We start from the raw sequence: 24,490 nt of genomic DNA, 5'->3' as shown, positions 1-24,490 counted from the left end.
ACACTCAGAAGAAAAGGGAAGGGTTTTATTCTCAAGCGCTAAGGATTTACAAACAAGGGTATTTTGTTTTCAAAAGGGAGAGAGCAACACTGGTGGCCTGAGGAGTCCATAGGCCAGAGGGTAGGACCAGGCCACTCCAGGTCCCTACCTGCCCGACACCCACTCTGCCTGGGCCAGAGGGATGGCTGGTGACAGAGGGGAGGATTTGGGAGAGGTGGGGAAGTGGGAGACTCCCCCAGGCTCCCACTTAACACTGGAGGGGGATGAACACAGACAGAGACACACACAGAAAATAAAGTTAAATAAAAATAAAACCATGCGGCCCAGTCTTGGGCCTGTGCTGGCCCAAGGACCAGCCAAGTGACCTAACTACCCATGAAGGCTGCCCATGCTGGTAGCTAGCCTCAGAATGGTAAGGGTGGGGGCCAGGCTGGTTACCCTACCCCTACTTCACTCCACCTCCCCACATAAGGGATACGGAGAGAGGGTGCCCTGCCCAGGCAGAGCAGATGACTTCTATTGCAATTTAACCATGCGGCATTGTGTGAATAGGATGAAGATGAGTCAATAGGATAGTTAAGAGCCACAGTGTCACCTAAGCCTACAGTTGCGTCATCAGCTACATCCAGCAAGGTTTCTCAGCTTTGGTGCTGGGTTTTGTTTGTGGTTTTAAAGTATTTTTTCGTTTTGTTCTGCTATATTGTTCTCTTGTCCACTTGATTTGCATGCATCACCAACAAAAAGGAAACATACCCCACCCTGTCCTGGCCATTGCAGAACCATGGGACAGACATCTGGCCCACTCCAGGCCACATGCTGGGTTGGAGCTGGTCAGCTCTAGGTGAGCTGAGGGAGGATGCTCAGGGCATAATGGGAGTAGGTCACTTTACATGCCAATACCCTGGCCTCACTTGTACTCAAGCCTGTCCATCTCGTCCCTGACACACATGCGCAGACCTCCACATCTACTTAACTCTCAATCCCTGACTTCTTTGGAACCCCTCCTTCTGCCCTCGGCTGGCTGCACTCCTGTCACTGACCCCTCCAGTTCGCTCCCTGCTCCCTGCTGTTCTCCACTGCACTCCTCCACCGCCTTTCCTGAAGGCCATCTGTGTGGCTGAGGCCCCGTGGTCTCCCTCTGTACCACCTGAGCTCCTCTACTCAACCCCAGGCTGTAACCAGTCCCCAGTCCCATGTGAGGGTCCCCCATGAAGCCTGGTCTCTCTTACGCCAGAACTGACAAAGAGCAGCCAGCAGTCCAACCCCCCCAATGCCTGAGGGCAATGGAGAGGAGGGGGCCCACCACAAGCAGCTAAACATTGCTTTGGTAAAAGTTTCTGAAGGTACCGACACACCCCATGAGGACAAGCCCCCCTCCCACACCCTACCAAGTACAATAAAATACAATAAACTCCAAAAAGGACCCCCTGAGATCAAAGAGAGACAGACAGACAGACACAGAGACAGCAACCCATTTGGCTGCAGTCACAATGCCCACAAAGCAAGGACTTGAGGAGGCCTGGGTGGACCTGGGGCTTCCACTGAGGGGCAGGAGCGGCTGCGCCCAGGCTTAGGCTAGGAGAGAGGCAGAGGCTGGGAGGGAGACAGGAAACCAGAAAGGGACAGAGCTAGAGAGGAAGGGGAGAGGGGAAAATGGAGAGCAAGCATGTGGGAGAGAAGGTGGAGGGACAGACACTGGGAGTGTGGGGAAAGGGACAGGGGCTTTCTCTTTGCCCCAGGGGCCACCCCAGCCCATAGGTTATGATTGAATAAATACCGAGTCTGCTCATGGCCTGCTGTCTTCTGTTCACAGTGTCTGTCGGGGTGGGGTGGGGTTCGCATAGTTGGCTGACCCCAGAGTGGGAAGAATTAGGGACCAGCATGCCCGTCTGTCCACAGCTGGTGGGTAGGGAGTCAGAGGTGGATGGGTACCCCCTACTTTCTGTCCTCAGCCCTTGGCAGCCGTCCAGGTCCCAGGTCCCCTGATGGGCAGCTGGATTGGCCAGGTGGGAAGGGGGGCCTGTGGCCATGCCCCTGGGCCCCTATGGGGCTGGCCGCTGCCGTGAGGCTACCTGAAGAAGGGCAGGTGGTGTTGGCTCAGGACTCCACTAGTCCTTGGAGACTCGGTCTTTGCCATGATGTCCTTGAACCAGGACGCCACATCCACCTCGAGTGTCTCATAGTGCTTGATGAAGCTGTGTTCCTGTAGGCCCAGGAGTTAGCTTAGCATGAGGAGTCAGCCCTCCTGGTCTGCAACTGAGGCCGGGAGGACTTCACGTGTGGCGGGAGTTAGGGGCTAGGTACTCACAAGTAGCTTATTATACTTTGGTCTCTTCCTGTGATCTTTAGTAAGGCTGGACGAAGAGCAGGGAGAGAAGAGAAAAGATAGTCAGGGAGGTGGAGCCTGGCTGTGCCTGGATGCGCACCTGTGCTCAGGCCCTCCCCAGTGAAAAAGGAGTCTTCCAGATCAGCCAGAAGCAGCTGCTCACAGCCAGGTTCCACCAGGCTGGGGATCCACAAAGTCTCCTGGCCCAGGATAGCATGGTGAAGACCCAGCTGGGAAGTTGGAACCAGAATGTGAGGTTCACACAAGAGAAAGTTAAGGCTCAAGTGTGGTCTTCCTGCGTAACCTCCATAACAAAGCCCTAGGTAACCACACCAGACACCCATAGGACCAGCTGTTCCCTTAGGCCAGATCCAAAGACTCCAGAATTAGTTCCTGTCTACAGCCTCTAGTCATGGAGTACCCATGCCCATCTCATCCCTTCCCCTTTCCCCAGCAGCACGAGGACATCTGACATTCCAGAACATCCCAAGAACATCCCAAAGTAGAGAAGTAGGCAGAGTGGGCATGCTCACCAGTCTTTGACGAATGACTGGAAGTCCCCTGAGAAGCCCATGTGACCAGGCAGGAGCGGAGGCTCTTCCTGTAGGACTTTGGTAAGGACCTCAAAGTCTGTCTTGCAGTTCTTGTAGGGAAACTGTCCCGTTGCCAGCTCCACCTGGGAAGGTGACAGGCACTGCTGGAGCAGCAGGTAAGAGATCCCTGCCTTCCCACCAAGCCCCAGAACAGGAGCACCAACACACCAATGATATGCCCAGGCTCCACACATCGGCTCGGATGTCATAGTCCGGCTTGGTAGGGTCTGGGGGGTCAATGCGCTCAGGCTGCAAGGAGGGAGAGAAAGAAGATATAGGCTGAGGGTAGGGCCAGCCCACCCAGTCCCCCTCGTCAAACCCAGCAGGGCCCTACTCACAGCCATGTAGGCAGCACAGCCAGCACTCCGTGTTTTGGCCTTAGAGTCAACAAGGCGCCCACTGATGCCAAAGTCACAGAGCTTGATCTGGCCCCGCTCGTCTAGCAGAATGTTGGAGGGTTTGACATCACGGTGGATGACACCATGCTTCTCTTTCAGATAGTACAGCGCCTTCACAATCTGCAGGACAGAGATTCAGAAACCTGTCAAGGGTGGGGGGGACGGACACGGATGACAGAACACAGGGACAACCACCTAGCCACACAAGCCCAGACTTAGCCACTCACCGCCACAGTCATCTTGCCCAAGATTCGCTCTGGAATGGGGCCCTGCATTCGTTTCTTCAACTTCTCTGCACACGTGCCCATGAGCTCCATGGCAATGAAGACGTCTGTCTGTAGAGGAAGGGTGGTACACAGGGTTTGGGGCAGCCATGCTTTCCTCCCCAACCTAACCACAATCTGGTACCTGGGGACATGTAGGACCTATGGGGCAGAAGGCTTGGCCCCTCAGGCAGGGTGCTCACGTTGGTGATGAAGGTGCCAAAGCACTGAACGATGTAGGGGCAGTCGTGGCTCTTAAGTACCACATCCAGGTCCATCAGGATACGCTTATTCTCTTCCTTGTTCCCCGAGCGCCGCATTTGCTGAAAGGAGGGACAGCCAGGAGGGGAGCTTCAAGTGCTGGGCAGGCTGCAAGGGTACAGGATACATCCTGGAACTGGGGTGTGGAAGGCTCACCTTGACAGCAATGATGTGGCCTGTCTTCCGGAAGCGCATCTTCCACACCTGACCACAGGTACCGCTGCCCATCTCGCCCAGGTTCTCCAAGTCATTGATTTCTGCCTGATAACGCTGGGTGAAGAGCAAGGCAGCTGGAGGGTCCCCAGAACCTCTGCCCCTGTCACCCACCACCTCTAGCCTGCCTGGGTCCTGTCACAGCCCCCAGGATGCCAATGGGGAGGTAGTACCTGGCCTCCGATGGTCAGGTACCCTGTCTGCTTCATGATCTCCTGCAGCTTCTGGTCAATCTCGATGCTGAAGAACAAAATAGGAGCTAGTCAGAAGGGACCTACAGATGTCACCCACCTCCCATGGACCAGCACAAGGAGGGCCCTGTGCTGGCCCTGCTCCGCCAGCTTACCTCTCCATACTGCGGGGTGTGAACAAGGTTGATGGGAGCCCCAGCATGTGGCGGGGCCGGGAGGGCGGCGTAGGGTGCTGTGGGGAGCTCTCTGAGGATGGTGAGCGACTGCCCCCATCATTGGCCAGTGGGAGCTGCAGGGCTGGCGGGTTAAAAACCAGGGGCATGAAAGGAGTTAGAATCTAGCTGGTCTAGAAGGAGTTGGGGTTCTCATCTTCTCTCTCATATCCCTTTGGCCAGGCTGACACAGCCCCCTGCTCTGCTGGCTGGGGCCTCCTTCCCCACCCCCTGGGGTATCTTCAAGGTACCACTTCTGTCCCTTTGATCTGAAAGGAGATTGGATGGGCTGGTGGGAGAGGGGTGATCCCAGAAGCTGAGGGTTTGTCCTCAAGTACATACTGTAGAGAAATGGGGGGACTCTCTGCCAAGAACTTCACCCAGCAGTGCCAGAAAGCAGGCCCGGGGCCACAGTGCTCACATGGGAACCACATGAGGACAGAATGCCCACCAGGATCAGCTTGGAACCTGGTCTGGCCACCAACACTGCACTGTGGACGAACAAGAGCCAATAGCTATGGAACTCTGATTTCAGGCTGTCTTGCCCCAGATTCCACTCCTAGGTCAGGGAGGGCCACCTTCTGGCCAGCTGGCTCATTTGTGCATGTCCCAACCAGGCCTGCAGAACTGGGAAGGGGGGGGCAGGAACAGAAGCCCAGGCTAAGCCTGAGCTCTTGGGAGGAGGGACTGATGGGAATCTAAACAGCAAAGCTCTTCCGGGAACTAGCTGGGCTGGGCAGGTGGAAGATGCTGGGCCACGGAGGGGAGCTTGGTACTTCCCAACGGCCTGCATGCGGATGGCTCGGGCATGCTACAGGCAGGCGGCGGGCAGGCAGCAGGCACCCCAGGATGGGCGGGCAATGTTAGGATGTGGGGGGACAGGAGAAAGAAAGAGAGAGAGCCAAGACTTGGGACCCAGCTGTCCAGAGGAGATGCTGCAGAGACAGCCAGAGAGAACATGAGACATTTAGAGTAGGTTCCTTAAAGAGCTAGGGGTTCTGGGTCTAGTGAAAGGGGCTATAAGCCCCCTGTGGTTTCTGGAAGTATCTGCCCTCCATGATCCTCTCATACTTCAGGGGTCCTAGTGCCCTAGAAGGATTACAGCTAACTCAGCTCAGGGCATCAGCAGGGCATCCTTCAAACATCACTTCCCAGGTGGCCTGGAGTCTGGTTTTTCAAGACAGGGTTTCTCTATGTAACAGTTCTGGCTATAATGAAACTCGCTCTGTAGACCAGGTTGGTCTCAAACTCACAGATCTGGCTGCCTCTGCTTCTCAAGTGTTGTATTAAAGGCCTGCCGCTTTCTAATATACTTCTCCATACCCTTAAATTTACTACCTCTTTTCCCCACAATCAACCTAAAGGCTTTTGGTGAGCTGGGCTCAGTAATTAATTAGCAGAGACCACTGGGCTGACATCCAGGTCCTTTTTAAGTCCTGGTGGTTGGGACCCCAGCTGCACCCAGAGGCTCCTGGAACTGTCCACAGCCCACCTTCACGGAATCCTGTGATCCTTCTTTCTCTGGCACCTCAGTTCTCTGGGGTGAGGACCATACCTCTACCCTCTCCACACCCTACCAGCACCCTTACCTACACAGACCGTCAAGCCCTCTTAGGCTGCCTCAGACCCACGGAAGAGGCTGCTGGCCCCACTCTCTGAAGCATGGATTTGATGGGGCTAGAGTGGAAAAGAGGAGAAAAATATACACAGGCCCTGAGAACAGAGGTTAGAAGGGTTCGAGTCACATGGCAGCCCTGGCTAGTACAGTAAGTTTAATAGTGAAGGAGGAAGAAGTGAGGATGATTGGATGAGAGAAAGTAAGATGGATCACAGGGACACATGCTCACTTTTCAGGCTACCAGACCAACATGCATATACTCATGTGCAGGTACACTCGTACACACATGTACACCAAAAGTATGGAACACACACACACACACACACACACTCATCCATGTATACACACAAGCTGGGAACAACACATGACCACCAACAGTCATCTCTGCTAACACAGGTATTCTTTCTCTTACACACACAAGACAGTGTTTACCTTGGAATCAGCATAGCTCAACTGCCTAGCATGGAGTCCTTGCGTGCGTGCGTGCGTGCGTGCGTGTGTGTGTGTGTGTGTGTTGGGGGTGGGGAGTCTTGCCTCCCGCAGCCTCCTGGGACACTTTTGTTCAAATCCTGTATCCTCCACCAGCTTTCCCTGAGAGACCCTACGCAGAGTCCCTCACCCTACTAGACTATTCTATAGGATCAGGAATGTGCTTAGTGTCCACTGATGAACCCCTTATTGCAGCCTCAGTCTGTTTTTCTTACTGCTATGCTCCTGGGTCCTGAGAGCAGACACAGTCCATAAGTCATGACACTCATTCACTTCACAATAGTGATAGACTGAATAGGAACAGTGCACCTGCCTCTACCCACCTTCTTATTCACACACACACACACACACACACACACACACACACAACCTTGTGTGCCCACCTAGCAGACTCCCATTTATTAGGGGAGCCCATTTCATCCTCTGGAGGTTCCAAATTGAGTCAAAGAAGAAATGGGGAGGCTAGAAGACACAGAGGAAGTGCGGTCAGGCTCACACTGCAGTAGTGAAGAGAGAGAAAGTGAGAATGAAGAGACAGAACACACAGAACATGGGGCAGGGATGAATGGTATTCTGCGGCAGGGGCAGCGGTTAGGTCAATGTGCAGATATGCAAGCAGCAATGATAAAAAGGCTGGTACCTGCTCGCTGGGACGGGGCAGGAGCAGGGCTTAGAGTGATCACAATAACTGGATGGGGAAAGGAAGAAAAAAAAACCACGATAAATCACAACAGAAATAACTGATTTGTCCAACAGAAAAGAAACCAAATCATAATGAAGAGGAGGGGGAGGCGCAAGGTACCACACTGCAGAGATGGGTAGAAACCGACAGAGATGAGAGGGTGGGAGGAAGGCATGGAGCTGACAGACACAGACACCTGCAGGGGGCTCCTTGGGGCCTGCCAGCCACCAGCCTTACCAGGTCTCACTCTGTTCTAGGGACAGACACCTCTTAGGGTACCTAGAACCCCATACCCAACCCAGGCTCATCCACACTGGGGCTGGAAAAGATGGCTCTGCAGAGTCCGGCAGGGGGCCTCCAAGGCTTGGCCCAGCTTCTGGTCCCAGGCAGAATCCAGTGAAAAGCACCCACACTTCTCGGTATCTCCACACACTGAAAGAACTCCCCCCCCCCCCCCCCCCCCAAGGAAGGAAAACTGGCAGACTCAGGCCAGAAGCGGGAAGGATGGCGGGAACCCTGAAGAGGGATTCAGGGATAAGATCAGGCTGTGAAGGTTGGGCCAGGTGACCAGGGAGTGGACAGAATTCTCAGCTATGGGAAGCTGCCTTTCCCCTCTTACCAAGGTGACCCACAGTACAATAATATACTCCAAACATTGTATCACAGAGTATAAAGAAGGCATTCTGCTCAATCAAGAGGGATACAGAAAGGGCTGGCAAGGCAGTGATCACAGGGTAGATGAGGAGGGAGGAAAAATCAAATTCCTCCCAGCAGAGAGACTTGGGGACAGGGTATCTGGGCTACAACAAGGACGCTAACTGTGGTCATGATGGTGACAAACTAGGTGTGTGTATAGAAAGAAGGGGAACAGCTGTTGGTACAGGACCATACGTCGGGGGGGCAGGCCCAGAGATGGGAGCGTAAGAAAGGAGTTGTGTGTCTGCTGGGCGAGGCTAGATACATCTACACCGCCACAGGTGTCTGCAGGACTAGCAGTCACTTGAGGCCAGGAGACAAAATCTGCCAGGCTGAGAGCCGGCTATGTGTTTCCAGAGGGCTGGACACACGAAGACAGCGACACTGAAGTTAGCTGGCCACAGACGTATGAGGTGCCCCTGTGTGAAGGAGGCAGTCCCCTGAGCCCAGTGACTTCCAGGCTTAGAGCAGCCATCAAATGGAAGACTCCTCTATTCAAACAAGGATTGGATGTAAATAAAGGCCAAGTGACCTAAGAGGGCAGATGGGTATACATGTGTGCTGGGGGGGGGGGGGGGAACGACCTCTTGACAGTCCCAGAAACAGCAAGAGTGAAACCACTGGGTCAAAAGAGACCTAACTGTTTGTAGGGTTCAAAGACTTGGCTGTGGTCTCGGTGGCTTCGGGTCTGATAGCCTGCTAGGTATAGGTGACAAGGCACTGGGAGCAGTCCACAGGGTGAGGGGACCCAGTCGCTAAGCTCCCATGATGTGAACCCTAGGATCACGGTACGTGTGGGGAGGAAGTCGCCCTGGAGACTGCCCACCTGACTCCCAGGTCACCGTGACCCTCTCTCTCTCTCTGCAAGCTGACAGCGGTGGGGAGTAGAGGGGAGGAGAGCTAGCGCCCCGGAAGCGGGGGCGGGATCTGCCTGGTGGGCGGGGCCTGACACAGCGCGCCCCGCCCCACCCGCCCCCTCCCCCACGCCGCCGTGCTTACTGGGCCTGGGCCGCTGGGGGCTAATATCCAGGTTGAGGTCGATTCTCCTCCGGGCCTCGCGGTTCTCCTGTTTCAGCTTGGCTTCCAGGCGGGACAGCTTTTGCTCTAGGGAGGACGCCGCCATCTTCCCCGCCGCCGCTCGCCGCCAGGCCGCCCGTCAGTCCGGGGTAGACAAACACCGCACTGCGCCTGCGCCTCAATGACCCCACCGAGCCGCCGTCCTGCCCTGCCCAGCCCAACCCAGCGTGTGCCCGCCCTGCCGCGAGTGGTTAGCGCCGCGCATGCGCACTGCATCCCAGTAGGGAGATGACGCCACCTAGAGCTCCAGGCTCGCAGTGTGCGTTGTCATCACCCAGTCACCTCCCGCAGTGCGCATGCGTAAAGTTCACCAGCCCCGCCCCCCCTTTTTTGGAAAGAGGCGCATTTCGAGAACTACGAGTTTTTCTTTTTTTTTCTTTTCTTTTCTTTCTTTCTTTTTTTTTTTTTTTTTTAAATAAAGCGGAAGGCGGGCAAGACGGCACGCATACATGCACAAAGGGGAGACCGGCCACGCTCGCGGCTTTTACTGCGCACGCTCACAGCTATTCCCGGATTCTTCTTCACACCGTGCCTCCGTTAACTTCCTGTGAGCTCTTCCCAGCCCTGACCCTCCCTGGCATCTGCATCTTTACGGCCTTCCTCATCTCGATCAGTCCTTCATTAGGACCTGTGATGCTTAATTGCGGCTTGACCTCCCGGTGGCAGCGTGAAGTCGCCTCCTTACCATAATTAGGCACCTGTGGGGCTGGCTCCCTTTCCATTTCAGCCTATATAGAGTCTTTGGAGGAGAGGGACTCCAGAGCCAGCGATTCTTGAGCTCGGTGTCAGAATCAAGGCTAAGGCCAGACTTCCTGACCGTGCCTACCTGGGACCTGAAGACGCCCCATCCCCGACTCTTCGCCCTGAGAATCTGGGCTCAGCTCTTGAACCAATGTATCTGAAAACAGGCCCTGCTGAGGGGGCTCCTCGCCCAGCTTAAAGAGTTAAATCATTTAAAGGTGCTAAGATAACGTCCCTATCTGTCAATCTGGGTTACTAAGGAGCACTTTGCCTCTAGGTTTTTAGGGCCTGGAGGAGGCTTGCATTGTACAAGGACATCAGTAATTGACCAAACCCAGGAGGTCAGACTGCCACAACTCTGAAAGCAACAATGAACACTTTGGGATGGACCTTAAAAGGCTTACCGCAACTCCTCTGGCAATGACCTACAGGTGGAACAGACACAAACTTGGAGTTTCTAGGATAAAGGCAGAGGAGACGATATGGGGTTCTTTGTTTTGGTTTGGTTGAGTTTTTCGAGGCAAGGTTTCTTTGTGTAACCCTGGCCTTCCTGGAACTCACTCTGTAGACCAGGCTGGCCTCGAACTCGGAGATTTGCCTGTCTCTGCCTCCCGAGTGCTGGAATTAAAGGCGTGTACCGCCATCACCCGGCTTTTTTTTTTGGTGGGGGATGGGAGGGGGATTGGATTCTTTAGAAATCAAAAAAAGGTAGGCAGAAAACTCCACCTAATTTCTCTTGATTAGATGAGGTCTCTACTTCATCCTCTTTTTAAGTACCTTGGATGTCTTTCCTCCCAGGAGACCCTGATTTGATAGATAGGTGTTATCAGTTGGTCATAGATATAGAAAGCTTAGAGATAACTGTACAAAGAGGTCAGAATTACAGTTTGCATTTATTAAGCACCCACTGGGATATATTCCACTGCACAGGAAGCATCCAAAAGAAAGTCCCTGCATGGACTAAGGAAAACTCCACCAGCAGTCACTCTTAGCTTGGAGTCAGCCTGTCTTAAGAAACCCATGAACAGTACTTTCACTAGCTGGTTACATGTCAACTTGACACAAACTAGAGTCATCAAAGAGGAAGGAGCCTCAGTTGAGAAATTGCCTCTATAATATCCACCAGTAAGGCATTTTCTTAATTAGTGATTGATGGGGGAGGGCCCAGTCCACTGTGGGGGTTCCCTCCCTTGACTGGTGGTCCTGAGTTCTATAAGAAAGCAGGCTGAGCAAGCCATGAGGAGCAAGCCAGTTAGCAGCACGCCTCCATGGCCTCTACATCAGCGCTTGTCTCCAGGAGCTTGCCCTGCTTGAGTTCCTGTCCTGGCTTCCTTCAATGATGCTGTGGAGGTGTAAGCTGAATAAACCCTTTCCTCCCAACTTGCTTTTTGGTCATGGTGTTTCATCACAGCAACGGAAACCCTGACTAAGACAGTAGTCTAGTGGGGATCTGTGACTGCCTAACTTTGCTTACAGAGTTTTTATGATATTAAATAAGCATTTTCCTGAGGAAATGTGGTTTCATGGGATTCTCTAAGACTCCAGAAAAGGCGCTCTGTATGTAGACATTCCAGTACCCATTCTTAGTTGTTTTGGAGATAAGTTCTGCTATGTCTCCCAAGCTGGCTTCAACCTTCAATCCTCCTCCTTCCACCTCCAGAGTATTATATAGGCATGTTCCACCGCTCCTAGTTTATGAAATGCTTGGGCTGGAACCCAGAACTTCCTACATGCTAAGCAAGCGCTCTCCCAACTGAGTTACAGCCCAGCCCAGTCTTTTATGTCAATTCTATTATACAGTCCCAGGACCACCTGAATCAGAATTACCTGGCATACTTACTCAGTAGCAGGTTCCTGGCCCCCACCCAAAAATTCTGAGTCAGTATTTCAGGGGTGGGGTGTGGGATGTTTTATTTCTTCCTGGCTCCTCGGCTTATTTTACTACACAGCTAAATGTGAGAACCATTGTTCTAAGTACCCATCTCTGCGGCAAAGGACTTACGAAATAAAGACTTGGAATTAAAGTTGGGATAAGGAGGTTTGGAACTGACCGCTGTGTCCTCTCCTTAGGGCAGAACTCTAGATGTATGCTGATTTGTCATTGGGGTGGGTTGGAAATCCCACTGGGATATGCCCCCCCTCCTGTATAGGACACTAACTAAGCTGGAATGTTCAGAGGAAGGACAAGCCTGCCAGCCAAAGACGCAGGTGTGGTTTTGGTCCAAGAATCTAAGACCGAGTTAATCCTTTCCTGTGGGGTTACACCCCAAATCCACCACCTCCTGCTTCTCCCCTAGACAAACCAGTCCCAGGACCTTGTCTGAACTGCACAAAACTGACACGTCGAACCTTCTTTCCTCTCCTGCTTTGCCTATGGGACATCTCCCTTGGAAGACAAGGCTGGGGCAGAAGGATCTGAAGGCCTCTGCGTCAACTGTCCCTTCCCCCAACAGGCCTCATTCCTCCTCCATCTTCTCCCGCACTTCTGCAGGCAGTCCCTCATAAAGGGTGTCCTCCACCAACAGCCCTGACTTCTTCAGCCCCTTGCAGTCACCAAGTTCTTCGGGGAGAGCCTCCAACCGGTTACCCTTGAGCTCTAGACGGCTGAGGGTCCGGAGGGCGGCCACATGGGGTGAAAGGTGAGTTAGGTGGTTGTAGCCCAAGAGCAATGTCCGCAGCTTCTGGCAGAAGAACAGTTCATCAGGCAGGCTCTCTAGTGCATTGTAGGAGAGTGCTAGATGCTGGAGGCTCTGGAGAAGGCCCAACTCAGGCGGCAGGGAGCGAAGCCCATTGTGGGACACGTCTAGCAGGCGGAGGCCAAAGCACTGGCCAAGCTGGGGGGGAAGAGTCTCAAGCTTGTTGTGACTGAGGTAGAGCTGCTCCAGGCCCCGGAGCTTCCTCACATGTTCAGGAACATAGGCTATCTGGTTGTGCCATAGTCTGAGAGTGACCAGCTTCCGACAATGCTGGAAGCTGAGAATTTCCTCGATAGACCTAAGGTGGTTGTCCTTGAGGTCAAGTTCCTGCAGAGCACCCAAGCTAAAGACTGCATGGGGGATGCGCTCCAGCCCACAGGCCACCAGCTCCAGTTCCCGCAGCACCGCCAGCTTTTTGAGGCTGTTGAGGGCAAGCAAGCGAGCCCCATCATTGTGCAGGCTGAGTCGCTGAAGGTGTCCAGCCACATCAGTCACACTGGCTGGCACCTTCCCAGCATTGCTACGCAGAGACAGCACCTTGAGCTGCTTAAGCTCCCGAAGGCTCTCAAGGGTGGCAGCCCGGGCCATTTCTGGGGGGAAGAGCCCTTCCAGATGCAGTTCCTCCAAACCTCGAAGCCCAAACACCCAGAGGGGCACCTCTCGCAGCTCCTCAAACTTGACATATATCACCTTCAGGCGATCCCGCAGGAAGATCTGTGAAGAGAAGGGCAGCCTGGCTGGCGAGTGAAGCAGGCTGAGCTCCTGAAGGTTCACAAGCTGGGAGAGCCCTGGGGGAAAGGAGATGTCACAGATGGCCTCCAGTCTGAGGGCTTCCACCTCACTGAGCTCAAAGACCGTGTCAGGCAGTCCAGGGAGCATGCAGAGGGCCAGCTCCAGCCGGCCACGTGTGTTACGCTGCAGCTTCTGCCTCAGCTTCTCTGGTGTCCACTCGTGGTTGAGGTTGAGTTGCTTCAGGCGGCTCTCACTGACTTCCGAGAGAAAGACGGCAAACCGTTTAGAATAGAGGGAGTCATACTGGTCAATGAGGTGGAGCATGAAGGCGAAGTCGTTCTTCACATCTGGGATGTCATTCATACCTGTCTCCTCCCGCACAGACCGGAAGGAATACTCTTTGAGGGGTCTATGGAAGAGCCAGTAGAGCGTGTACAGGCAGGTGATGCCGTAAACGCACACGAAGGAGATGTAGCAGAAGGCCAGCTTAGAGAAGAGGTGGGCCTTCGTGTGGTTGCAGCAAAAGCTGGCATACCCTGTGACCTCTGAGGTCTCCACCCTGCAGGACACCAGAAAGCTGATTTTCTCTACATAGACCAGGTTGTAAACCAGGATGGCAAAGAACTTGCACACTTTGAGCACTGTCTGCCGGATATACATAGAGTAGAGGATGTCTCCCTCTTCCACGTGCACGCGGAACTTCTTGACCTTCTCAAACAAGGCCTTAGCTTGCTCGCCCTCCTTCTTGTCCAGCAGAGTGACAACCGGAGGCTCCGTCACCACTTTCTCAGGCTCTACCAGAACTTTCTCCTTCTCGCCTTCACCCGCCTTTCCCGATCCCGCCCCTGTTGTGGTGACGGTGGACACCATGGCCCGTCCAGCAGCTGGGCCCTTGTGGTTCTCCCCAGACACCTCCGACAAAGCCCGAGTGGTCCACGGGGAATCAAAACACTTGCCCAGGATGGAGATGAAGTGTTCGATCTTGGAGCTGGTGCCGGGGAATTTGAACCAAAAGCTGGTACAGACCATGAAGATAAGAGTGTGGATGACCACCAGGTAGGGGAAGTACTTGGCATACCAGTGGAGGGCTGTCTCATAGCAGAGCTGGTTAATAAAGCTGTACTGTTGGAGGTCGAGGTTGTTTTTGAGGCCACTCAGTTCTCGGAGGCCCCCCATCTGCTCAGAGACCCCTCGAGGTAAGAGCTGCTGACAAGGAGCCTCTGATAAGTTCTCTCGGGGTTCATGGCTGGGCAGGCAGATGATCTTGTCCTGTGTCACCTGGGGATAGGAAGAGAGTTGGGAGACCATAAAGGGCCCGGGGAATTGTATAGAGGAGAAGCAGGCTGAGGTGGGAGACCCTGATCCTAGACTGCTCTCAGCTGTTTGACTGTGGAAGAGCTGTCAAACCTCAGCATCAGCCTTCATCTGCAAAGGATACTGGAGGGTGTGTGTATGGGGGGGATAGCTAAGTTGGTAGAGGGCCTGCCTACTACACAGCAGTTTTGATTCTCACCAATACATAAACTGGGCTCTGTGTCACATACCTATAATCCTAGCACACACAAGATGGGAGCAGGAGAATGGGGAGCTTAAGGTCATTCTTAGCTTCACAGTAAGTTCAAGGTCAGCCTAGGATATAAGACGCTGTGTCTCAAAAAAAGAAAAAAAGACTGCGAGGGTGTATGTGTGTTGACTTGTGGTCCCACAAAAAAGAAACAAAATCCCAACCCCTAGTCCCTGTGACCTCTTGGAAGTAGGATCTTTACACAGGTAAGCATAGCGGAGTTATGATCAGGACTATATCTTTCCCGAAAGGAGACATTTAGGGTGGAAATATACCTTAGTTGGTAGTGCTTGCTTAGCATGATGAAGCCCCAGCGTCCCATATCCCACACTGTGTAAACTGAGTGTTGTGTGCACATATGTAATACCAGTACTTGGGAAGGATCAGAAGTTCATCTATTTTTTTCTTAAGTTCTAAAGCAGGACATGGTGGTGCACACCTTTAATCCCAGCACTCAGGAGGCAGAAACAGGTAGATCTCTGAGTTTGAGACCAGCCTGACTAGAAAGTGAGTTCCAGGACAGCCAGGGCTACACAGAGAAACCCTGTCTCAGAAAAACCAAATAAAGAATTTTTAAGGTCTTATTAATAAAAAAAATTCTACCCACAAGAAAACAAGTTGGGCCTGGTGATGCTAGCCTATAGTTCTAATTACTGGGAAGCTGAGGCCTGGGCTACAGAGTGGGCACAACTTCTAGACATCTTCAGTAGACGCTGGTCCAAGGGAGAAAGTAGTCAGGATTCAGCTCAGTGGTAGGGCTCTGGCCTAGAATCCCCCAGTGAGGGGCTGGGCCTTTGGCTCTGCAGAACCTTGTGTAGCATCGGAAGCCGTGACTTCTGTCCCCATTGCCACGAGAAAGAAAAAAAAGTGTGACAATGGGGAAACCCTAAGATTACTGTAGACTTTAGTAGCACTGCTTGTGGGAACGGAGGCAAGGAAGGTAGTAGCACTTAGAATCGGTCTCTGTGTGAGCTTTGGCACTGGCTCCCTCTTGTTTGCATCTCTTATTTCATTGGTGATATTTTTTATGCGCTTAGGTTCTCATGTAAGCTAGGTGAGTGATCTAATACTGATATTTTTCTCCTTTTCTATGTATTTATTGTATTTTAGAGATGGGGTCTCACTGTGTGGCCTAATTGACCTGGGACTCCCGAGCCCAACTCATCCTCTGTGCTAGAAATCCAGGTGTCCACTGCCACACCCAACCTTAATTTAATTTTATTTTTTTTAAAGATTTATTTATTATGTATACAACATTCTGCCTCCATGTATACCTGCAGGCCACAAGAGGGCGCCAGATCTCATTACAGATGGTTGTGAGCCACCATGTTGTTGCTGGGAATTGAACTCAGGACCTCTGGAAGAACAGCCAGTGCTCTCAACCTCTGAGCCATCTCTCCTGCCCCGACCTTAATTTTAATTTTGAGAGACAGTCTTGCAAAGATGTCTAAACTGGTCTCAAATTTGTGATCCTCCTGCCTTGGCTTACGGAGTAACTAGGGTTATAGGCACTCACCAAGATACCCAGGCTCTTTCTCCCTCTTCTTGGGTGACTTGAAGGCTTCAGGACTTCAAGTATTAATCCTACCCCTTTAGAGAGTGACTCTTTCCCTGGAGGGTGCAGTGGAAGACACTTCCTATCTCATCATCATGGTGGGACCTTACCCATCTGTATAGTGAGTTTAAGACACCTCCCCCGCCCCAATCATAAGCATTGCCATGGTAAGACCATGCCCCCTATGGTCCTGCCCTTCACCTGGAGGGTGCAGCTCAAGACCCCAGACAGGAGTAGCACCACAGAGAAGCCCAGTGCCTTCATGGCAGAAGGGGATATAGAGTGGCTGAGAACACTTGAACCCAGAAAAAAAAAGTCAGTGGTACACACTTTTAATCCCAGCACTTGGGTGGCAGAGGCAAGTGGATCTCGGTGAGCTTGAGGTCAACCTGGTCTACAGCGCTAGTTCCAGGAGAGTCAGGACTACACAGAGAAACCCTGCCTCAATCCCTCCTCCCCCGCCCAAAAAAAAAAAAAAAAAACCCAAAAAACCCAAAAACCTCTCATCCATAACTTTAGTTTCAAAGAAACCTAACACACTCTTCTGACCTCCACGGGTACCAAACATACATGTGGTACACATACATACATGCAAGAAAACACACATACACATAAAAGAAAATACATTTGTTTTTTAAAAAGACCCTCAGATAAGGAGTGTTACCAAGGGGTGGTGCCACTCCTTCACATCCTCACCACTCTCTGGCCTCACCCCTCACCTGGAAAGAGCAACCCAAGACCCCAGCCATTAGAATGGCCACGAATATGTCCACAGGGAAACCCCGATCCTGCATTCCCTTTCCCTGTCTGCCCTGACTCCTGCCTAGCTCAGTGCCACTGTGCAGCCCAGCCTGTTCACGTCACCCCCTGTCAAGAAGGCACTTCCTAAAGTCCTGATGGTAAGGACTGCCAGCTGTTCGGGCCTGCCCGTTTTTGTTTCGTTCCTCACCTGAAGGGTGCACCCGAAGACCCCAATCATGAGCATAGCCACAGTGAGGTACTCAGCCAATACATCCCACCAGGGTTTGAGCACCTTGAATGCAGGCTGCTGTTCTGTGAACTGCTTGAACTCCGCCACTGGGATCATCCTGCCTATAGGAGTCAGGAGACAAGAGGGTTTGAGACACCGTGAGAGCAAGGCTATGCCTGGTAGGAGAAACCCCAGAAAGGCCAGACACAGGGCAGTGTTCCCAATACACTCTCAGCTCTGCCAGAACTTTCTAGAATCTATGAGCCATATGCTCCCTCCCCCCCTTGTCGCTTCCTTCAGAACTCACCTCCTTCCCAGTCTCACAGCTCTTCCTCCTCCCAAAAGCCCCTACTTGCTCTGCCTGCGCTCTCTGAACTCATGAGTTAAAACACAGGGCAGCTGTCTCCAGCCTCCTCCTGGAGCCACCCACCTCTGCAGGAGGAAGCCTGTGACATTCACTGTGGTATTCCTTTACTCTCCAGCTGCCCCCTTACCTCCACCCTGACACCAAGTGTCCCTGGGCTCAAGACTTCCGGGGTGTGCCCCCCTGACAGGGGTGCTCTGGGCGCCACCTCCAATCCCCAACCGGAAAAGCCGGCTGGGGAAAGCAAGCTGGAGCGTGGCTGTGCTCTAGTTAAGGGCCTTAGGGGTTAGGGTGTGGCCAGGCTGAAGGCTACTGAGCCCTGGAGGCATGTGCCAAGACACCTGAGTGTTCAGATAGGGACCAGAGCTCAGAATCTGAGAAGTAGAAACCTGGACCCTGAAAGGGAGGAGTGTGTTGGAATGTCTGAAGCAGGAGGATCCCTAAAAACTGAAAACCTCTCAGGGTGACACCTTTGACTGGAGCCTGGCACGGGGCTGGACTGCCAGGCTCCAGGGCTGCCAGCCCACTCTGTCTATCTCTGGTTTCCTTTTCTACTAAGGTATCATTATTGCAAAGGCCAGGCCTAAGTCACACGGGGGTGTAGGATGCAAGCGAGGACATCACTCTTCTAGGAAGTCAGCTACTTGCTCAGGGCAGAGGGGAAAGCAAAAAGTGGGGTCTCTAGGCAGCCCACCCCTGCCAGCATCCAAGCCTTTCTGTGAGTGAGTGTGTGTGTGTGTGTGTGTGTGTACACGTGCAACGGTGTGGGTCTGGAGGTCAGAGGAATCACAGCAGTCAGTTCTCTCCTGCCATCATGTGGGTCTTTGGTGTGGAACCCAGATCATCAGGTTTGGTGACAAACACCTTCCCCCTGAGCCTTATCACGGACCCCTCTATCCCTTATCTTAAACAAGCTCCTGGGAAGCCAGGTATGGTGGCCAGCCAGCACCGTAATCCTAAAACAGGAGGATTTGGAGTTTGAGGCCAGCATTTGCGTTACAGAAAGAGACCCTATCTCAGTGCAATGAAACAAAAACAACAGGCTGGCAAACTGGCTCAGTAGATAAAGTGTTTGTCATGCAGCCATGAGAACATCTGTGTGATCCTGACCGCCATGAGAAGCCAGAGCGGTGCATGTGTGTACTCCTAGTGCCGAGGAGGTAGAGACAGGCGGATCCGTGGGCCTCACTGGCAGCCAGTCTAACTGGCAAGTCTCAGGTTCAGAGGGAGACTCCGTCTCAAATAAGGTGGAGCGACAAAGGAAAGCACATGACTGAAGGTGCCTCTACACACACACACACACACACACACACACACACACACACACACACGCACACTTGAGAGAGATGGAGGACAGAGAGAGAAACAAAGTCAGCAGCATCCTAGGAGCCCTTTGTCCTGTTCACTTGTGGCTCTGGCCAAAATTGGGGTATCTGTGTTACCAACCAACTGTTTGGACACATCCACATCTCCTCTGTCTGCCTCTGTTTCTCCCAAGGGTTTGTAGCAAGTGAAGTGAAGATAGGGGTTGAGAGCCTACTCACTAGGCTGAGAAACAGGTACTGCACGACAATCAGACCCCTTCATTCTGGGGTAGCAATTTCTATATAGTAGAAGGGTGAGCAGGTATTAAAGTTTCTTTTTTTCCTCTTTCTTTTTTTTTTCTTTCTTTTCTTTTTTTTTTTTTTTTCCAAGACAGGGTTTCTCTGTGTAGCTTTGGAGTCTGTCCTGGAACTAGCTCTGTAGACCAGGCTGGTCTCAAACTCACAGAGATCCGCCTGCCTCTGCTGGGATTAAAGGCACACACCATCACCGCCTGGCTCAAGGTTTCTTATACAAATTCATCCTGAATCAGGTATATGCAAGGAAGTGACCAAAGAACAAGATCCTTTATATGACAGTTGGTCCTGTATGCTCACCAAACACTCCCTAGTCCTAAGAAAAAAAGCTTAAAAAAAAAAAAAAAGCCTCAGGCTGGGGAGATGGCTCAGTTGGTAGGGCACTTGTGTGGCAAGTACAGTTCTCTGGATTTAGTCTCTAGCACCACACAACTAGGCAGACTGGCACATGCCTGTAATCTCAGCTCTCGGGGGTCTGAGTTAGGAGGATCAGAGTTCAAAGTTATCCTAAGCTACATAGGGCACTCCAGGCCAGCCTGGGCTACAGGAAATCGTGTTGCAAAAAGGCTTTTTTAAAAAATCCCCTTAGCCTGGGGTAGTAGCTTAGTTTTGAGTTTTGCAAGAGAGTCTCCATGACTGGAGGGGGGAAAAATCCCAATTTCCATCGTTTGATAGAGATGATGGCCCAGAGGAAAGAGAGAGAAGGCTCAGCAGCTAAGAGCTAGGACCAGAGTTTGATACTCAGCTCCCACAGCACTCACCACCCATTGTAATTCCAGCTCTAGAGCCTCCAGCCACCCAACATCCTCTTCTGGCCTCCTTCTGGCCTCAATGCACAACAACCCCTGTCGTGCACACAACACACAAATAAAAATAAAATCTTAAAAGAAAATGAACTCAAAGCATCTTACTGATATCCGGGGTGACATTCTGAAACAAGGGCTCCCGTTGTCTGGGGCAGTTTTGGTGGATCCTTCTGAGGCACTCCTCAAGGGGTGCTACACATGCAGGCAGGGACCAACTCCCTGTCTCCACTTTCCATGACCAGTCTCACAAGTTCCCCAATGCTGCCAACCCACTCTCACAGGTCAGAGGTCAGAAAACAGGAGCCCTCTGCCCAGCTCCCAGGAAGACATACACACAAAATAGACAGACACAATCATAGGGAGACACAGGGATTATCATTGTTTGACTCCATGACTCAAACTCCATCTTCCGGAACCTGCCATTAAATCCTAGCAGGCAGATACAGGGCTGGCCCCTTTTGCTATGTCTGAAGAGAGCTGGTGGGAGGGTTTAGCAGGAGGGACTCACAGAGCTGGGGGAAGTGTAGAGAAAAATAGCACGGGAGTCTATATGACAGAATGTCTCGTGTTGCTCTCAAAGCTGATTTTTTTGCTTTGTTTTTAAGTTTTTTTTTTTTAAATTTTATGTTGTGTACGCGTGTGTGCAGGTGTATACGTGTGTGTGCATAGTGGTTGGTGTTAGGTGTCTTCTACTGCTCTCTATCTTATTTATCAGTGTGAGTGTGGTGTGTGTGTTGCATGTGTGTGACTGTGTGTTCTATGTGTTGAGTGTGTGAGTACATGAAGATCAAGAACAACTTCATGGCATCCATCCCCTCCTATCTTTATGTGGGCTCTGGCTATCAAAATCAGGTGTTCGTGCTTGCTTGCTTATCTTACCTGCCCTCATCCCCCCCCTTTTTTTTTTGATAAGGGCTCTCACTGAAATCTGAGGGTCAGCATTTTAGCTGGACTGGCTAGTCATTGAGCCCTGGAATTCCCTAAAGTTACCAATGTGTACCAGAGTGCCCTGCTTTTATCTGGGTGTTGGAGATTCAAACTCAAGTCCTCATGCCTTCACAGCAAGCACCTTACCCACTGGGCTACCCCTGGCCTTCTCCCTTTCCTTATTATTATTATTATTATTATTATTATTATTATTATTTTGTGGTTTTTCAAGACAGGGTTTCTTTGTAGCTTTGGAGCCTGTCTTGTAGACCAGGCTGGCCTCAAACTCACAGAGATCCACTTGCCTCTGCCTCCCAAGTGCTGGGATTAAAGGCGTGCTCCACCACCACCGGCTAACGTCAAAGTCTTTTTTTTTTTTAATTAGGGTTTCTAGTGACCCAGGCTGTCCTTGAACTAGCTATGTGGTGGGTGAGGGATGATGACCTTGAACTCCTGATCCTGCTTGGTCTCCCAAGGGCTGGGGTTACTGGCTGTACCACCCCTCATTATTTTTTTTTAAGACAAGTTCTTGCTATGTAGCCCAGGCTATCCTTGTGCTGGCTGTGTAGCCCAAGATGAACCCAAAATTCCAATCCCCCTTCCTCAGCCTCTTAAGTGCTGGGATTACAGAAGTGTGCCGCCAGGTCCAGCTCGACACTGAATGTCATCCCTATTTTGGAAATATAAGGTAGAGACCTTTCTCTTAGAGAATGAACATAACCCATGAAGATTTCACTGTTACAAGTATCAGCTGAGTCTGTCTAGCCAATGCTCACCTCCTGTTTGATGACACCTACTCTGTTCCATCCAGTGAAAGCACCCAATGGCTCAGTCAGGAATGAGCTTAATACACGACTGTGAGGACCCGCGTGATATTCCCAGCAGGGCAGCCTGGATCCATAGCCCAGCACAGTGGGGTCAAGCAGGTAGATCCCTGAGCATCATTGGCGAGATAGTCCAGCCAAAGCCATGAGCTTCAGGTCAGTGAGAAACGGCTCAAAAAAATAAAACCACTGAGGAGGACATCCCAAGTCAATCGTTGGTCCCTATACACACCCACACCCAAGAGGGGTGTCCCAGAAGGCCAGGCTTGGGAGGAACTTGCAAACCCCTCCCTACATCTATGCCCTGCTTCTGATGCTGAAATGGAAACGGAGGATGCTCCAACCTCGTTCAGCCTCCCCAACTTCATATCACGCTAAGGGGCAAGAAAGGAACGGCAAAGTGTGTTAACCTTTAGAGTACAAAGTCAGAAGGAAGGATATGGCTCAGTTGTCAGAGTTATGGCTCAGGCCCTGGGTTCAAGTCCCAGCACCACATAAAACCTGGAATGGCAGCACACATCCCTGTAATCCTCCTCAGAAAAGAGGCAGGGGGACCAACACATCAAGGTCAGTCTAAGATGCGTGGCGAGCTTGTTAGAGTCAAGCCTGTGCCAAAAGACCTTGTCTCAAACAAACAAATATGAAAAACAACAATAAAAACCCCAAACCCAAATCACAGGGCTGCTGTGACGGCTCATTGGGCAAAGGTCCCTCTGCCTCCAAGCCAGTCTCAGGGGCTGTAAGGCAGAGGAGAGAACCAACTGCGACAAACTGTCCTCTGACCTCTAGAGTGCCACGACATGTGTACACACACACATACATACAAAATATAAAGTAAGAAAATTAAACACATAAACAAAGTCAAAGTTCAGTCCCTACTCTTTTTACAAGGGAGTTACTGAGGAAAGGAAAAGTCACCCCTAGTGGCAAGTCTGGGGGCGGAGGCGGGGCACGGAGCTATGGACGTCTAGGCTAGCACTTTCCCAAGCTTCCTTTGCTGGGACTTGTAGGGGCTTTTGGAATCTTGAAGTCTAAGAACCTCAGGGAGCAGGGTGTTGAGACTGGGATTCTGCAGCTTCGAGGGTTCCCACTGAGACAAACTTTCTATCTTTCTCCACTACCTCCACCATCCCCACGTTGGGACAAGCCGTGGAAATCAAGGCTCACAAAGTCGTTGCCTGCCTGTTGATCTCCCTTGCTTCGCTTGGTACCGGACTGCCTGGTTCCCAGGACATGAGCTCCTGGGGCCAGGCTGAGTGTTAGGCACCCCTCCCACTCCCAGCTTCAACTCCCAATGTGTGTGTGGGGGGGGGTGGTGGCGGGGGTTGCTCTCGTCCAGGCCACGGAGTCACCCACACCTGAGCGATCCTCCCCTGGGTCATTCCCTGGTTCCAGGTTGACCTCCTCCCGTGGGACAAAATCCCTCAACCCCAGCTACTCACCTTTCACGGAAGGAACTCCGGGCCCGAACTCCGGGCCCAACTCGTAGATCCCAGGGAATGGATCGACCGGGACTCCCGCAGAGTTCCCGGGCGGGCGGGCCGGAGAGGGTGAGTCAGGGCGGGCTGGGCCAGGAGCCCGGGAGCCGCCCCGCCCCGCCCCCGGGATGACTCGGCCCCGCCTCGCTGCAGTCGCTCCCAGGTCGACCCTTCTCTGCGCCGCCACGCGCCACGCGATCGCAAGCGAGGCGAGAGATTCCTAGAAAAGGGTCTTTCGAAGTCTGCAGTCCCTCTAACTCCTGGCTATAGGGGCAAACTGGTATCCTGTAGATGCACCATCTGGGCAGGTGTTGGGAAAGTAGTTCTGGGATCCATTTCCTTTAACCCCTAAGCATCCCCACCTGGTACCAAAGCTCAGTCGAGGTCCGGATACCACAGGCTTCCGGCAGGGGAAGACCAAGAGCAGAAGGCTAGCCCTCTTCTAGGGCTGGCCTGCCGTCAGGAGAAGTATCCAACACAGGAAGTCAACCCAGTGTGGGTACTAGCCTGACTGTCTCTTCTTGGGCTTGCGGCCCATCCTGAAGGTTGGAGGGATGGCGTGGGGACAAACTTTTTCTCAGCCTGGGGTGTGCCAGGTGGTAGACCTGGGTGTGCAGGGCCAGAGGGTTCATGCGGGAGGGATGGGAGCTGGAACTACTTCCTTCTCCCCCTACCCCAGCTCTCCACCTCAGACTACCCTGGAAAGCTCCAGACAGAGGAAGATGACCTTGAATTTCTGACCCTCCTGCCTCCAGCACCTGAGTCTCCCCCACCTGAGAGGATTAAGGAAGGGTTGCAGGCTGAGGGATTATAGGCCGGCCTGCTTCACAACACAGGTTGACGTAGTGCTGGGGATGGACTCTAGATGCCAAGCAAGCACTCCATCAGATGAACCAAACCTTCAACTTCTGAGAGCCTCATTAACAGACAAAACAACAACCCAACAAAATTAAAAACTCACCCTGCCTCACCACTACCACCACGACTATCTAGGTCTCACCATCAGCTGAGAGAGGCTTTGGCAGTCACAGACCATCAAATCAAGAATACTCCATCTGGGGGCAGCCAAATTTGAGCCTTTGTGTACTCTCAGTCTGAAATGCCTTCTCATTGGGAAACCTGCCACTTAGACTAATGGGGAGAGTGAACATGCCCTCCACCAACACAGGCGCACACACGCACACCTGCAGGGACA

The 24,490-nt window shown here is 52.3% G+C and overlaps 2 protein-coding genes across 5 annotated transcripts; both read right to left on the bottom strand.

Annotated features, from left to right (window-relative positions):
* Nucleotides 1-4: 4 nt before the first annotated feature.
* Nucleotides 5-9,147, bottom strand: Map2k7 (mitogen-activated protein kinase kinase 7). 2 transcript variants are annotated; one of them, XM_050127408.1, is made up of 12 exons: nt 8,942-9,147; nt 7,205-7,252; nt 4,401-4,542; nt 4,228-4,294; nt 3,998-4,111; nt 3,784-3,903; nt 3,545-3,652; nt 3,258-3,437; nt 3,088-3,168; nt 2,860-3,002; nt 2,309-2,354; nt 5-2,203 (listed from the first exon to the last, which is right to left on the bottom strand). In XM_050127408.1, exons 1-12 carry the CDS (start codon nt 9,063-9,065, stop codon nt 2,069-2,071), a joined length of 1,308 nt encoding a protein of 435 aa, XP_049983365.1. In that variant the 5' UTR covers nt 9,066-9,147; the 3' UTR covers nt 5-2,068. The 2 variants fall into 2 exon arrangements, with proteins under 2 accessions (XP_049983365.1, XP_049983366.1); XM_050127409.1 differs by lacking the exon at nt 7,205-7,252 and having other exon boundaries at nt 8,942-9,145.
* Nucleotides 9,148-10,634: 1,487 nt separating this feature from the next.
* On the bottom strand, nt 10,635-23,366 carry Lrrc8e (leucine rich repeat containing 8 VRAC subunit E). 3 transcript variants are annotated; one of them, XM_050127406.1, is made up of 3 exons: nt 23,260-23,366; nt 17,257-17,399; nt 10,635-14,466 (listed from the first exon to the last, which is right to left on the bottom strand). In XM_050127406.1, the coding sequence occupies exons 2-3, from the start codon at nt 17,392-17,394 to the stop codon at nt 12,217-12,219; spliced, it is 2,388 nt and encodes a 795-aa protein (XP_049983363.1). In that variant the 5' UTR covers nt 17,395-17,399; nt 23,260-23,366; the 3' UTR covers nt 10,635-12,216. The 3 variants fall into 3 exon arrangements, with proteins under 3 accessions (XP_049983363.1, XP_049983362.1, XP_049983364.1); XM_050127405.1 differs by lacking the exon at nt 23,260-23,366 and adding an exon at nt 17,772-18,128; XM_050127407.1 differs by lacking the exon at nt 17,257-17,399 and having other exon boundaries at nt 23,260-23,356.
* Nucleotides 23,367-24,490: the final 1,124 nt, after the last annotated feature.

This window comes from Alexandromys fortis, unplaced genomic scaffold (assembly GCF_014885135.2).
Source record: "Alexandromys fortis isolate MF-2015 unplaced genomic scaffold, M_Fortis_MF-2015_v1.1 scaffold_271, whole genome shotgun sequence".
Classification (NCBI taxonomy): domain Eukaryota; kingdom Metazoa; phylum Chordata; class Mammalia; order Rodentia; family Cricetidae; genus Alexandromys; species Alexandromys fortis.
Note: the sequence above shows the minus strand (reverse complement) of the source record. Positions and strands in the feature narration are given on the sequence as shown.

What these genes read in the sequence shown, in the direction of transcription:
- Map2k7 (XM_050127408.1), bottom strand. Translation starts at nt 9,065, where the DNA reads ATGGCGGCGTCCTCCCTAGAGCAAAAGCTGTCCCGCCTGGAAGCCAAG. An exon ending in ACCTGACCATCGGAGGCCAG is followed by an intron (nt 4,112 to 4,227) that starts GTACTACCTCCC and finishes CTCTTCACCCAG; the next exon opens with CGTTATCAGGCAGAAATCAA. An exon ending in TGGGCAAGATGACTGTGGCG is followed by an intron (nt 3,438 to 3,544) that starts GTGAGTGGCTAA and finishes TCTGTCCTGCAG; the next exon opens with ATTGTGAAGGCGCTGTACTA.
- Lrrc8e (XM_050127406.1), bottom strand. Translation starts at nt 17,394, where the DNA reads ATGATCCCAGTGGCGGAGTTCAAGCAGTTCACAGAACAGCAGCCTGCA. An exon ending in TCTTCGGGTGCACCCTTCAG is followed by an intron (nt 14,467 to 17,256) that starts GTGAGGAACGAA and finishes TCCTATCCCCAG; the next exon opens with GTGACACAGGACAAGATCAT.